Here is a 15599-nt window from a genome sequence, read left to right on the forward strand (position 1 = left end):
TTCAGAGTAAGTTGATTTTTCTATTTTTATTTATTTATTTGCTATTTTTTTTTTTTTTGGTTATCCACAATTGAGCCCCGGATGGCTCATGTATTACATATACATGGAAGGCACTACTATATTTTTTATTTTTATTTTGTTTTTAATTAAATTAACGTTGTCCAGTGCTATTAAGGACTTGGCACTGAAATATTTTTTGGAATACACATCTGTTACTATACCTCACCTTTCGTCACTGCCACAATTGTAATAATCTATTATTAGAAGCAGCATGTAATTTTGTGACGTTGATGGCTGGTAATGTTGCTTGTGCGTAAAACGATCTAGTGAAAGATTGTGAGCTGCTTCATTTAGAAGTCCATTCACATGAACGTGATTTATAGATGCTATTCTAAGCCCACGATAATGATCCCCTGTTCATTACAGTACCTAGATTCACACCAGAACCAGGTTTGGCACCTGAATCTCAGAAAACAACCCTGTCAGTAAAATAGTTTTACAGTATATCGCACATTGCAAGTGCCTGCTTCGGATAATTAGGTAGCTTGCATGTGACTCTGAACTCATGGGTGTGTACATGTGTATTTTTGTTTATTAGCCATTCTATTTTTTAATTTTTTTTTTTCTTTTTTTAAATAATTGATATTTTTTCAACAGTACTACACAAAAACATTGAGTTTGTACTTCTGTCATGTCTGCAGGTCTGCCCACAGAACCACAGGCTTCTTTTTGAGGTGTTTGATGAAAACCGTCTGGTAAGAACCACTTCAGCACACATCAATTAGAAATTGCTCCAAAATCACATAAATTGCTCCAAAATCTAGTGAACTGCCTCGGTCTATTTCAAAATCAACACACACTGGTAATTAAAAGCTTTGCCCACAATAATAACAATAAATTTGAATTAGGTGCAGTGTCTGTCAATGTGAACTCAGGACCAAATTCACCAGAAACTCCTGCACTGTCGGCAGATTTCGAAATGCTTATGACAGATGTCATTGCCTTCACTTTACTGTGATTGGTTGCCACATGGCTTTTTTAAAATAAAATTTGTGAAATTTGAGCATTTCTCAACTTTTTGACACTCTCACCACTTGCTCCCACAATCACCCACGCAAGTTTTGAGAATTGAAAACACTCACCTATTTCCATGATAGTTTACACATATCATTACTGTCATAGAACATTGAAAATGACTTATTTGGGACGCTTCACATGGGTAGCAACTAGCAAGAATGTTGCTAAGCTAACAACACTACTTTAAAGAAACATGACACTTACAAATTGACAAAATACTTAATTGAGCAATTTTTGTATTATCCTTTGGTATTGAATGCAATGTAGCTATTTAATCAGCATTTCTCTTGATTCGTTTTTGCCATTTTTACCAATGATAGTGTTTCTTAGCTATCAGTATCTAATAAAGGCAGTATAATGAAACAGCCAAGAATGACTGTGATGCCTTAAAATGCAATGTTTTTCAGTCTAGGTAGGCAGCTTGCTAGGTTTTGGAATACAACTTGTGTGTTAACCGGTGTTCCAGTTTTCACTACTTCTCCTCATTACAAAACTTTATCTCTGAAAATAGCTTGCACCTCTCAACTGTTCCTCCAAAATAATCATTAGAGCATTCTGAAAAATGACTGCGGAGAAGTTTTTAATATTTTCCGGCCCAGAAAATCTTGTAGATTTAGTTGTTTGACATGCACTGATAGGTACATTATTAAATGATTTAATTGTGAAACAATAAAAGAAATTTCACTTATGCAACTAGTGTCAGTGCTAAACCATTCATTAGTGTCCCCATAGCAACAATGCTCAGTTGCTTTGCTTGGTATGTAGTTACCTACGCTACATTCTGCTCTAGTACAAAACCACTTGTGTTTCTAATAAGGAGATGATGTGAGAACCAGTTTAGAATTCATTTATATCAATCAGACTGACTGCATTTAAACAATTACTTAAAGTTTTGCGACCCAATTTTCATCCTGTTTATTGTGCAGAGAGTTGTCCCTCAAGTCGGTTGTCTGAATTTAGAATAATTTCTTAAAATGTAGTCTATACTAAATGCTGATGTTTTGAAAACTACAGTTATGCATGTTATTTAAGGCATTATTGGCTGTTTACAGTGCAACAGCATCTTTTTAAACAGTGGTTCTAAACTGGTGAGTTGCAACCCACAAATGGATCACAGTAGGGGAAAATTGGTAAATGCAAATAATAACATAAAGAAGGAGAAATTCCTCCAGCTTTTATGCATTCATATATTTTCCTTAGATATGCAGATTTGTACTGTGATTATGCCCAATGTCGAATGCGAAGCTTGAAGCAAAACCAGTTGAGAACCACTGAGTACATTTAGTAGTTTGAAATGTGAAGTAGAGCTGATGACTGTCACTTAAAGCGATAGTTCACTCAAAAATGAAAAATACCATGATTTACTCACTCTCAAACCATCCTAGATGTATATTACTACTTCAGACAAATACAATCTGAGTTACATTAAAAAATCCATGGAATGGAATGGAATGCCACTCTTGTGAATGTGCGAACGACAGTTAGTGGAAGCTAGAGATTACAACTTATAAAGTTTTAAATATGGACATTTTTCTTACACAAACACATCGCTACACTTCAGAAGCCCTTTATTAGGCCCCTGGAGCATGTGGAGTATTTTTTATGATGCATGGATGCACTTGTTTTGGGCTTCAAAATCTCAACCCCCATTCACTGTCATTATAAAGCTTGGAAGAGCCAGGACATTTTTTTAAAATATAACTCCGATTGTATTTGTCTGCAACAAGAAAGCCATATGCACCTATGATGGCTTGAGGGAGAGTAAATCATGGGGATATTTTCATTTTTGGGTGAACTATCCCTTTATTGTCAGTAACTATACCCTTTATTTTGTGACTAGGCAGTGGGATTGTTCTCTGCTGTAAATTTGCTATGGATGTTGTTTTTGCATGAGTTGTTGCAGCCCACAGGGAAAAGGTTGTTGTCTCCCCTGTGTGATGGGATTTGGCCGAGCTTCAGTGCAGAGCTGAGGAGAACTGAGTGTCTTCCTTATAAGTCTGAGGGAGCGCATGGATGGTGTCCCACTGACTGGACACAGATTTAATGAATGATTTTCATGCTCTCTCGCATACATGCTCTCTCTGTCTATTTCTATCCCTCTCTTATCTCTTTATTTTCTTCTCTGTATCTTCTCATCAGTAACCTTGTTGTTCTTTACTATTTTCTCCTTTTCTTACCCTCTCTCCTGATTTTTTTTTTTTAGTGAGAGCACCTCTATCATTCCACTTTCTTTTGTGCAAAGCATTTTGTATCTTCTGGCAACAGCTAGATGTAATGAACAAGTTCCACTACCGACTGGTGCATATTTTACTGTGGTCCAAGCAAGACAGTGGCTTCTCTTTGTAGTCAAGATGTGGATCTATGGGGTCGCGCACCACAATTTATAGCAATTTTTGTAGACCCTTCCGAAAACCGCTGTCATGGAGACACATAACCACCCCAGAGTCGTGTGGGTGAGTGAATGTGCTTCTTGAAAACAGTCCAGTTCAAATCAACCATTTGCCATCATTCAACCAAATGTTGTTATTTAGGCTTATGTAATGTTGGTTTTTAAGAAATAGTCTTTATATTAGCTAAGTAAATACTATGTAAAGTCATGGTATGTGTAGGTAGCGCTGTGGAAGCCCTCTGTCGTAATTCTCTGTTTGGTGCTGTGAAACTAATGCTTACGCCATGATGTCTCCGTTCTTTGTTCACAGCTCACCCACTGCAGGGCATGTGTGCCCTCCAAAACAATACCCCCTTTAGAGAGCGCCCACACTCTCACAATCAAGGCTTTTCTTTTAGTTGGAGTCTGTCTCGCTCACTCCATCCAATAAGACTTTGCACTGACTTCACGGTTTATGTTGGGCTGGTGTTACTCTAAATGGTGTCGCTGAGCATTTGTAGTAGTTTTACCTCTTAAAATCTTATTTACCTTTTATAACAATCCATACTATGAATTTGATAAGTTTACATTATTATAGGGATGTAACGATTACCGGTTTGACGATAAATCGTGATAAAATTCCCCATGGTTAGTATTACCGTTTCATATTTTAATCACCATTAAAACCATATTCGATAACCGCGATTTGAACAACTCACGATAAATAAACACTGTCCAGCATAAAGCACAGTTTTAAGTAACAGTCTCATGTGCACAGCGTAGTTTCGTTTTGAGTGAAAACAGGGCGGAAAAGCTGGGAGATTTTAAAAGAGTGCTAAGGGAATTATACAAATGAATACATGAATTAATTATATGAATGTACCTCTGAAGGTTCTGACTGTCTTCAGAAACGATTCGATAGCATTTTGTTTTCATCTTCGCCCCATGTAATACCTAAAGGAAGTGTTCTTAATCCCAGTACTGCTTTGTGCACGGAGTTTACGGGAAACGGCTGTAATTCAGCTTTTCCATAAGTGCCACCTGTTGTCAGAGAGTGGACTTACAGAGACTTATATTTACATTCAGCCTGTGTGCAGTTTCTGTCTGGCCGAAAACGGACCGAATTTGCATGCCCTGCTGTAAATTTTGGTTGATGAAAAACAAGCTTATGTGGATTCTACACATTTAAACAATTCGGATAAGTTATCTAGAATTATTTATGGAGCAGATAAAATACATAAAATCATTTATTAATCAATTATCATTTTGACTTGACTTTTGTATTTATTTAAAGGCTGAAATGTGAGGTTTACCTTTTTATGAAACTTTTTCAAAGCTTTATTTGAACATGCTATTAAACTATTGTCAGTCAAGTTGTCGTTTAAAATCCGAACATCATTGGTAATGTTATTGTTTTAGTGATTATGCAAACAAAGTCATTTTATTTGTTGTTTGTTGATTTTTAAATGAAAAACTTGAAGTGATTTGTGTGTCGGTACTTTTTAAACCTCTCCAGCGCATTTTAACAATACCGTGATAATACTGATAACCGTGATAATTTTGGTCACTGTAATTGTGATAAGAAATTTTCATACCGTTACATCCCTACATTATTATTAAGCAGCCAGACTTATGATTTTTGGCTAGTGGTTGATAAAACAAGCAAACTTAGATGAAGCACAACTCGGTGTTACAAATTGTTCTGTTTATTTTTTATTATTGTTAAAAGTTGTCGAGTGTGAGTTACATGGTTTACGATGTTGGCCTATATTGCATTATTGATATACATGCAGTCTTTCACAGCCCTGGCAATTAAGTGGCCTTTGTCCTCCGTTTCTCCTTGGACAAAGCTCTGTCTGTGTGCACTGTCTCTTTGAGTTTGAATACGGACAGTGTAGTGTCCTCTCTCTGGATTTTCACATCGGCCTTAGCAACTTGTTCAGCCTGTCAGCAGTCTGCGTCAAATTGATTATGACATTTGCATGTCTGTGAGCAGGGGTTCTGGATACTGGTCTAAAGATTCAGATTTTGTGGATTGTGTTTGTGGAGAAAACGCAAATGCCAGCACGAAAACTTAATGTTATCCACCCCAAACAGATTTTATGAAGCATTTAGCACAGGCTTGTGGCTTATTTGTTATAAATGTGGCTGTCAGTAGTCCATGATTGATCATATTTCCAGTCATTTTGAGGAAAACACATTATAATTATTTTGTTTTTGAAATTACCCACAGTTTAAGATGGTTTTTAAGCTGTACAGAGTAAAGTAAATTGCTTTGTTGCTTTTGTTTTAGGAGTGGTCATGATTGTAAATTTTATTTCTCTCTCTACATCTTATGAAATGGCCCCTAGGCTGTATCCTGATTCATTGTTACTGTGTTGAAAGAGAGTTACTGTCTTGTGGTTTAAAACTTCCCTTGAGTGTTTTTTTAATGGAGACGGAACATTTCAGCCATGCCAACCCTTAAGAAGCTTGATTGGAAGTACTGCATGTCTATACAGAGGCCCAAACATGAAAAGCTCTAGTGTTTTTTTCCAGTAAATGTACATTTTCTGGGTATTTCTTAGAAAATGTCCTTAACGATAGTGGTAAACCTCTAATACTTCTGCTTCCCCATACAGGTCTGAGTGATGACTTGTTTTTGTGTTGTTTGTAGTAGTAGTTCTGAATTTTTCTTTTACCAGCTTGAGATGTGGGTAACACCATGTCCCAGTTTGGCTTGGCCCAGAGTGCCCTGTGTGTGGGATGAGCACAAAGAATTATGAGCTTGTGGAGAGTGTTTCCTGAGTCAGCTGTGATCCCTCTCTCTCTCATCCCACCCCCGGCGGTCTAGTTCCTTCTGACAGATCAGTAGCAGCTGAGAGAGTGCTGTTTGGGTCTAACCGGGAAGTGGGGGTGGGCGCCATCTGGATCATGTGACTTTGGCCACCCTACCCTCACCTTTGCTTGTAAGAGCACCAGGCGTCCTTATCCAATCATGCCTGGAATGCAGCTTGCCACTTGGGCTATTTCTGCTGTCTGTCGCTATCGGACTTCAGCTCTAACAGTTTGACACATGGGATAGTTTTTTTTTTTTTCTTCATTTCCCCGTTTCTCCCGTTCTTTCCAGCTTTTTCTCTCTCTCTCTCTCTCTCCTTGAAGTTTGTGGGTTGAACTTTTAAGCTCCCTGGCAGCGCTTCACTGGTAGCTGTGAAACGAAACGCAGCCTCTGTCTGTGAGTAAGGGAAAGAGAGAGAAAGAAAGGAAAGAGGGTGGATGAGCAAGACAGAGAGAGGGAGAGCAAAAGGGGATCAGACACACTAAACAGTGGGCGAGACAGATCCAGCAAGAGCTGGACAGAGACAGATCAAGGCAGACAGGAGAATGTCTCACCGGCTTCGGCTGTATTTTGGATCGGGTCGCAGTAACACTGCGCCGGAGTTGGAGCGGCAAAACGGGACAGTGGAGGACGGAGATGAGATTGGCTATAGTGGCGCAAGGGCTACAATGTTCCATACGCAAACTCAAAACGGAGGACTTTCAGAGAGCCCGGAATCGGGTGCTTGTTCGGACGCCTCTCTAAAGCGAAGCTCTTCCATGTTCATCCCACAGCTCCAGGGTCAAACTGAACCACGGACAACCAAGAGCACCTCTGTCCAGATATCTCTTCAACGTTCAACTGCACCTCAAGAAGATGCATTGCCCTTTGATCCACCTCCAGGATACCCTCAGGACCCAGCTCCTGCATACACTGAACCTGGTGAAAGCTGGCTCTTACCTCCACCTCCAGCTTACCACAGAGGAGAAGCCCCATCCTACCAAGATGTGGAACTAGGTACTGAGCCTATCCAGCCTAAGAGGCAAGTCTTTTGCGTCCGGCCGTGTGATGGACAAAATGGTTATGCAAGTTTGGGTGTACCCAATAATCAAGGGATTACCATTGGAGGTTTCTGTATTCGAAGAAGATCCGCAGATGGCTCAGATGTCCAGCAGTTCCGGATCATGCCGTACAGCGAGAATGGCCAGAATGGCCACCGTTGGTCTGTCCAGCAAAGCTCAGACAGAGGTCCTGGAATGCAAAGACTCGTCTTCCAGCTTCAACAGGACCAAGGAAGGCACCCTAGCCCTACTCCTCAGCCTGACGTGAGTGATTTGGGCATCACAGGTACTAAAGGCAGTCGCTTGGTGCGGTACCCTCGGATCCGACTTGAGAGGAGCACTTCACAGCCGTTGCATCCCAGAGGAGCTCCTTCCCGTCTCGGATCTATGCCAAATCTTCATGCCCCGATCTCAGAAATGGAGACTGAGAGTGAGATGGTTGAGAACGGTGCTCAAGGTTGCACATTCAAAATTAGGAAGGAACAGAACTCCCGACAGCCAAAGTTTAAGATCTATTTCAGCCAGGGGGCCGAGCACAGCCCCATCCTTGCACGGGATATTAGCTTTGGAAAGGCGCCTACCTGCAGCAATCCACAGGTAATTACAGCAGAGGGTCTAAAGTTGAGCTAAATATAAAGTTCTTAATTTTTTTTGTACATTAACAAGCCATTGTTTAGTTACCCAAAGTACACTGTAGGGTGTAGTTTGTAAGTGGCTAGAGAATGAGAAAAACAGATGAAAGAAGAGGTAGCAGGATTTTGGTGGAGAAAAGAGGAGGTGGGTTCAGGAATGACTTACCCACATTCTGGGAAGTGAAAATTCCACGAAAATGGGGGCCAAGAGCAAGACGTAACCGCACTGTCTTTTAGTTTCCCAACAAGCATACAAACTCTTTTACTCAAGATATTCAAGAAGTGGAAAATATATAGAAGCCAGAATCATTTTCAGATGTAACTTCATTCATGGGGGCTTGTCCACTTGTGTTTTTCCCCCTCTCTTGAAGAGGAGCCTGTTCTATCTTTAGTCCCGTGTCAAGTGTTGTTGTTGGTTTTGAAAGCGGCCTTTCTCCTTTGGCCTGGGTCACCGTTCATCTCTTGTAACAGCTGTTCTGTGGCGATTAAGGTCTAATATATAGTTACACATACTGCTGTTTTTACAGCACTTTGCTGAAGTGTTATTGCTCAAACGTAGAAAATCTTCATGCATCGTAGTTATATTAAGCTCAAGGCTTTGTTTTCAGAGTTTCTCACATCTTAAGCATTTGCTTTTTCCAACAGTCCTCCTGGTACTTTTTATTTTGCCACATGTAATTTGTCATTCCCTTCAGGTTACCATTGTGTTTACTGGCTTTGAAAGTCCCTTCAGTGATTCATTCCTGTTCATCTTAGAAACCAATTCATCAGTGTAGTGCTGACACACCGTAAGTGTGTGACCTTCATCAGTTTGTCACCAACCATTACTAGTACTAGAACTAGTATTCATCATGCGCAGAAGTCATAACAGCATCTTTCCAATGGAATGTGGAAAGCAGGACTTCAGTTTCACAGATGTCGCACTTGCAAACGGAAGGTCCGGAATCTCTGAGACGTCCACATTCCGCAATCAGGAATGTCACACACATACCAATTTCCGAGGCAGCTAACTGCAGCATATATATTTCCAGTACCTGCTCAAAAGGCTTTACTGGAAATGAGTCAGTCAAGGAGCTGAATGTTCCAGCAGCAGAGTTCTTCATCTGAACCTCTCTCACACAGATCGGTTTACTTCTCGCTGTCAAGACTGCTCTTTTGAATGCCTCAAGCATGTATTTGTTGATGTGTTTTATGAAATATTCTGGATTATCTCTGAAGATAAGGCTTGTAATACATCATACCTGTAAAGTCCTTGTTTACGAAGAATATCTGCTCTTACAATATAGTTCTGTATCAGTACTTGTTTTTAATAAGTGTTTTTGCTGAATTTACCAAATGTAATAACTATGAAATTTCACTCGTCACTTATTGCATTCATCCCCTGCGGAGTGCATGGGTTTCCTGTTGACTTGCCAGCGCTCTCAGGTTAATACATGTGACTGTTTGCTGTCTCGCAAGTTTTAGCAAGCGTGATGAAGAGATGTGGGGGGAAATCTCACTTAAGTCTGCTGTGTGCAGCTTTCTTACAGAGCTCAGGATTTAGAGCTTTAAAAAGCCTGTGTGTGCTCATAAGTGAAAGAAAAATATTGAGAGAGTAAAAATGAGATTTAATGGAAGAGTCAAGCTCTGTCAGCATTCCCTGTTGCTCTGGTACCTTGCTGTTGTCGCTCAGACAGGAACCCTGCTGCTAAATTTGTGGGGGCTCCAGTCTTATTTTAGCATCTCTGCGTGTTGCGGATCAGTTGTCGGAAGTTTTTTCTCAGGTCCTATTATCATAACCCTTGACCCTTAACTTTGCAGTCCCTAGCTGTGTGACCTACAGCTTAACAAAGTAATGGGATCCTTTTTTTCTTGTTTCCCTCCTTTTGATCTGTTATTTGGTTTATTTAACCTTTTTTTTTTTTTTTCTTTCTCTTTTGTTTTTACGTCTCTTTAAACATGGCCTCTTGGTTCTCACTTCCCTGCTGTCTTGTTTTCTCTGTTTCTACACTTTTTGGCCTCTTTAATGGCTGGAGTGGTCTGCTAACTCAGCTTTGTAATGGACGATGACTAAGCAAATATTTATTTTTTACACTCAGGGCATTGTGTGGGAACGGGGCTTTCAGGGTCATGAAGACATAATGGTCTCAAAGTCGCTGTGAAGTTACAAGACATCAGTTAAATCATTTTTTACTTCTTCAGAGCATCAATTTTATTGCAGAAGGATAGGAAAATAGTTTCCATAGTGACAGGAATCTTTGCCAAGACACAATGGACGTAATTCTTCTACAGTGTGACCTTTAAGATTCAGCTAGCTTCTTGAGCTTTCTAGGTCATTCCTTCATACCTTTGGGTTAATTAATGGCTTATTTTTGCTTCTGTTTGTGATTCACAACTGCTGTTGGTGGCTGTATAACCCCATTTGGCTCTGAAATGCTTAACATTTAATCAGAGGAATGTCTCAGACATGGTGGGTTTTCCATGATGAATAGGGGCTTGAGAATGTATTTGTGGCCCTGTCGTTCACTCACCACCACAAATAGTGACTCATACTTAACCTTTCCACAATAAATGAGCTTTATTGTCCACCCATTCTGCTGTTCTGGTGCTCACTAACTGGGTTTGAGAATAATTATTTTATTTTATTATTTTTTAATTTAATTTAATTAGTTTAGTTTAGGGTTTTTTTTTATTTTTATTTTATTTTACTTCATTTTTTTTGTTGTTTTTTTCTTTTACTTTCTGTACTCTGCTTTGCTTATCAAGAATGTTTTTGGACTGTTTTTCTGCAATGTTGCTAAAGCTTTAGGACTGGTTTCCTGCTGCCAGAGTGTGTCAGTGTTTGAATCTTGAATCAGACAACATTCTTTCAAACGTGGTTCCTGTTAACTACACCTGTGTGTATTTAAAATAAATTTACAGTATTGCATTAATGTCATTTTTATTAAGATGCATGTTCATGGCGGTTCATTTACATTCAGTGCCCTAAACACTCTGCACCCCAAACTGGGGGTATGTACTTGTCCTTGTTGTCTTAATAAGTTTATTCCACACACAGGCTCACATTGGTCATGATCGGTCAAAGAATGGGCTTTTCAACCATGGTCAGGTAATTACTGGTCTACCGTGACCCAAACACCTGACAATCACAGCTGACAATCTTACAGTTTGGCTTATTGGAATTGGTGGGTGGATTGAAGGCTTGTGATTGGCGGTTCATACATTAATACACTCCTGCTGACTTTGACCTTTGACCCTCACTCATTGCCCATCTGCTGCTCCTCACTGGGTTGGTTGTCAGGTTTTTCCCATTTGAAGTGACTCTTTTGAAATTAACACTACCCTTATTACTGTATTTCCTTCTTTTTCTCTTTTCTCTTTCTCATGCATACACGTTCATTCATTATTCTTGGGTGATTATAGGTGTGTATTTATCATCATCTTTGTGGTTTTCCTTGCCAAGTCCTGCTAAAGTCAGTCACTGTGTCACGGCCAAATCTCTGAATTACTTTTTTTTTTTTTTTTTCTGGTACTTTAATTTCTTCTCGCTTTCTCTTGCTGTTTCTCTTTTTATATACAGACCAGAGATGACTTCCTCGGGCAGGTGGACGTGCCTCTTTCCCATTTACCGGTAAGCTTATATGCTCTTATGTTGCTCAAGTAAATATCTGGTTTGCTGTTGTAGTTTTAGTAGCAGGTTTTAGCTCTGAACTGAAAAGATAGAATTTATTGAGGGTCACGTGACTGTAATTAAGCATCTCAAATGTTGGAGTCCATATCCCTGTACGGAGTGGAAAGGGAATTGCTTGGAATGTAAACATGCAGGCTGCTTCTGAGAGGGCTATCCCAACTAAAAAAAAAAAAAAAATCTCTCTGCCAAAAATGGGACATGCTTCCAGGGTGGCCCAGTTTAGCCCCTACCACAACATTATTTAATAATGCAAGAATGTCTGGTCAATTCAGAATTCCATTCATGTGTAAATTAACTTTATGATGTGGAATACTTGTCCTACATACAGCTTTTCTCGCATTGTGGTACTTTTTGGATTTACAGTCTTGGTGTGAAATAAGTAATGTTATCAAGCAGCATGAATGCTGATCAGCTACAGTTATAAATTTATGCACAAAAAAGTGAAACAGCAACAAATTAAGAGTAGTAAGACAATATAAATGTTTTATGCATGTGAAAAATATTTAAATTATTAATGTAAATAAGTATTATTATTTAAGAATTATTATAATTATTTATAATTAAGTATCATTAATGCAGATAATATAGAAATATAAATAAAAAATGATATAAATAATAATATAAATGTGATGTAAATTCTAAATACATTTTGTTATTAAAAATTAATGTTATACTATTTTTTTAACTTATATTTTTGTCTGGAAAAATATAAATAACTGTTATATATATATATATATATATATATATATATATATATATGTATGTGTGTATGTATGTGTATATATATAGTTTGAAAAACTAAAACTGTGTTTTCAAATGTAAATATGTAAATACATTTTGTGCTTTAAAAATATATCTAATGTATTTGTAAGTTATATATTTATTACATTTTGTAGTGTAATTTAAAAGAAAATTAGTTTGAAAAATATAAATGTTTAGTACAGTAATAAATATCTAGTACTTTATTGCTTCAAAATCATCCAAACCACACCGCGTCAAAATCATTGGTTTTCAATATGGTATTTTGTTCTAGTTTACGTGTTTTGAGCAAGAGATTGTTTTCCTGGACATTTGGGAATGGAACAGCACTTGTTTTTATTTAAACTATTTCCAGTGGCGAAGTGAGATTTCTTTGCTGGATTGCAAATTTAGGCTCGCACACAGAGTCTGGTCTGTTTTCCTTGCGGCCGCCTACATATCTACTGTTCAGTTCTGCGTGGTTGCAGTCCAGACCACGCACTCCTTCTCTGCCTGCTCTTATTGCTGAATATTTAAAAGCGGTTTCCTGTACTTGGATCAGACGTGTATATATGGATTTATATTTCCTTTGGAGTTAGTTTATTGATTAAGCTACCTTGCGGATTTTTGGTTTAACTGGTTTTGAAGTCTGAATGCGTTTCACCTCCTGTTTGATCTAGACTTGCCAAACAAGAAAACTCTCCCGTTTTCCTTCAGGGCCTCCAAACTTTCCTCACATAGTTTTGGTTTCAGGCACTGGCAGAGGTGCCAATTCCATCAATTTCCATCAAATTGTAGCCACTAATGACCAGCCGTGAATATCCAACCTGTGGGCAGTTTAAATGTAACAGGAGAATAGTATTACATAAGACAGCTGGATGTCATCCAAGGGTCTATATCTCCCGTTCTCCAACCCCCAAACAAGCAGGGACTGTTATGCTTTATAAGACTCTACTAAAATTGGCCCAGATTTGATACGTTTGTTTATTTTCTGTGGTGTTTTGTTGATGTACAGACGGAGGACCCTGCGATGGAGCGGCCGTACACGTTTAAAGACTTTCTCCTGCGTCCAAGAAGGTCAGTGGTCATGTAGATTTCACAAACGCAATACAGGAACATTTAGAAGTTATATTTAAAGTTACAACAGTGTTGCTTTTGCACTTTGACCTTATTCAGAGGACTGGACGTTTGGTACAATACAGCACATTTGAGATGTTCTTTCGGAACGAAATGTGCAACTAACACGCGAACACCTGTGAATCCCCTTAATACCTTGTGGCTATAGTTACAGCCAAAGATTTTACACAGGAACAGTTAATGCATGTGGATTGCACTTTGCTGTATTTTAATGTTATCCTGAATGACTTCACTATAAACTATATTTCACTATACAGTGATTCTTAAACAAGGATAATACTATTTATTGGGAAAATATTGGGGCTCCTAAAAGATTAAAAATAACAATTTAAATTCCTTCCTAATTAAGGGTTTAACAAATTTAATTGCAGCTTATGGAAAGAATACAATGTTAAAATATACTGGTTTAGTATACTCTATGATGACTTGTGTGATGACATGCTTTTATGATTTTACGTAGTCATAAGTCTCGGGTGAAAGGCTACCTGAGACTGAAGATGGCCTATCTGCCAAAAAACGGAGGACATGAGGAGGAAAGCAGTGAAATGAGAGAGGAAGCTGAGGTAAACATTTTGTGTGTGTGTGTATATATATATATATATATATATATATATATATATATATAGCCAAGATAAAAGATTTTAATAGTGCACTAACAATGTTTTTTGTAGTCTGTAGTAAATTGATTCAGACAGTATTCAGATTTGTCAACTAAATCATCAACATTATAAATGGACTAAAATGAATGTATATGACATGCTGAAATGTAAGTAAATGAGTAATAAATGAATATTTATTAATAAATAGTAAGGGCAGTGGAATCTAATTACAGCACATTTCTTGAAAGATAAAAACTGTAACTGAAACTTTTATTTTAGTAGAAATCATGTAAGTGTAATTGTAGTTGTTGAAACATGTAGATTTGCATTAGATGCAGAGATTACTCCAGTATTATAGACCATGGCAGATAACTTGACAGATGGCTTGAAATGTTTTCTATCCAGACTGGAGACACACTTAAATGTCTCCTTTCTTGCTTTCTCTCCTGCTTTTTAGTGATTTTAGTGTCTATTCATCCTCATCCCCACAGACTACTTGGCATTTTTCGTTTAAAGTATGCCATTTGGCTTGAACCATTTGACTGTCTGGCATTTCCTTCCTTTAACTTTCTTAGCTTCCTGTTCTGTGACTTTTATTCCCTCTGTTCAGTTTTTAGTTTGGTTTTATTTTTTATTTTTTTTCTCTCTGCTAGTGGAGAGTGCTGTGTCATAGCAGCTGCAATACTAATCATAACACCATTAAGATGGAATAGGAGAAAGGATTTAACATTCAAAAAAAATTACACACTTTGAGACTTTTGACTTTTGAAATGTTCTTGAAAATAACCTTGTCCCTAGATTTTTTGTAATTTAATATTTTTTTGCTCCTAAAATACTAACATTTTGATGACCATCTCACACTCACTTACTCTTCTGTCTCTCACATTGTTCTTCTCAGGGCTGGGAAGTGACAGACTCCGCGGATCCAGGTTCACAGAGACCTCAGCAGCTCCTGCCTCCGCTGCCTCCGGGCTGGGAAGAGAAGGTGGATAACCTGGGACGGACATACTATGTCAACCACAACAACCGCACCACACAGTGGAAGAGGCCCAGTAGTGTGTATGTGACCTTGTTTGTCATTTATCAAAAAGCACAGGAGCAAAAACACTGAAAAACTGAAATCAAGGATATTGATGTGATGAATTTATCATGATTTTCTGACAACCTTACCAGACTCTGATATGTGTGGAACAATTTTTTTTCTCCCTGTCTGTGCTTTAGGGATGTGGTTTCAGAAACGGAAAATGATAATCACTTGCGGCAGATTAACCAGGAAGCCCACAGAGTTTTCCGTTCTCGACGGCACATTAGTGAAGACCTGGAAAATGAGCAGCTGGATATCAGGGACATAGACGACGTTAGTATTTAACCCTGACCTCTGCATCTATGACGTGAGCTAGATAGCATCATAATTTTTGTGAAAAGTCTCTGGTTCTAAATAAAGCCTCTCACTGTGGTTAAAAATAATTAGTTTTTACATAATTAGTGCCATTTTGTTTTTTATTTTTTATAAAATCAGT

General features: G+C 38.3%; 1 protein-coding gene across 17 annotated transcripts in view; it reads left to right on the forward strand.

Annotated features, from left to right (window-relative positions):
* Positions 1–15599, forward strand: part of nedd4l (NEDD4 like E3 ubiquitin protein ligase) — a 79833-nt gene that overhangs the window by 31676 nt on the left and 32558 nt on the right. For 3 of the 17 annotated variants that reach the window (XM_058757335.1, XM_058757336.1, XM_058757337.1), the window contains exons 4-10: positions 1–6; positions 702–755; positions 11495–11545; positions 13359–13420; positions 13941–14043; positions 14978–15138; positions 15301–15436. The exon at positions 1–6 is cut by the window's left edge and continues 33 nt beyond it. In XM_058757335.1, coding sequence (XP_058613318.1) covers positions 1–6; positions 702–755; positions 11495–11545; positions 13359–13420; positions 13941–14043; positions 14978–15138; positions 15301–15436 — 573 coding nt within the window. Of the gene's footprint in view, positions 7–701; positions 756–6090; positions 7901–10972; positions 11024–11494; positions 11546–13358; positions 13421–13940; positions 14044–14977; positions 15139–15300; positions 15437–15599 lie in introns of those variants that run through there. The other 14 variants (XM_058757323.1, XM_058757327.1, XM_058757329.1 and 11 more) reach the window with 8 other exon arrangements.

Source organism: Onychostoma macrolepis, chromosome 21 (genome assembly GCF_012432095.1).
Source record: "Onychostoma macrolepis isolate SWU-2019 chromosome 21, ASM1243209v1, whole genome shotgun sequence".
NCBI lineage: Eukaryota > Metazoa > Chordata > Actinopteri > Cypriniformes > Cyprinidae > Onychostoma > Onychostoma macrolepis.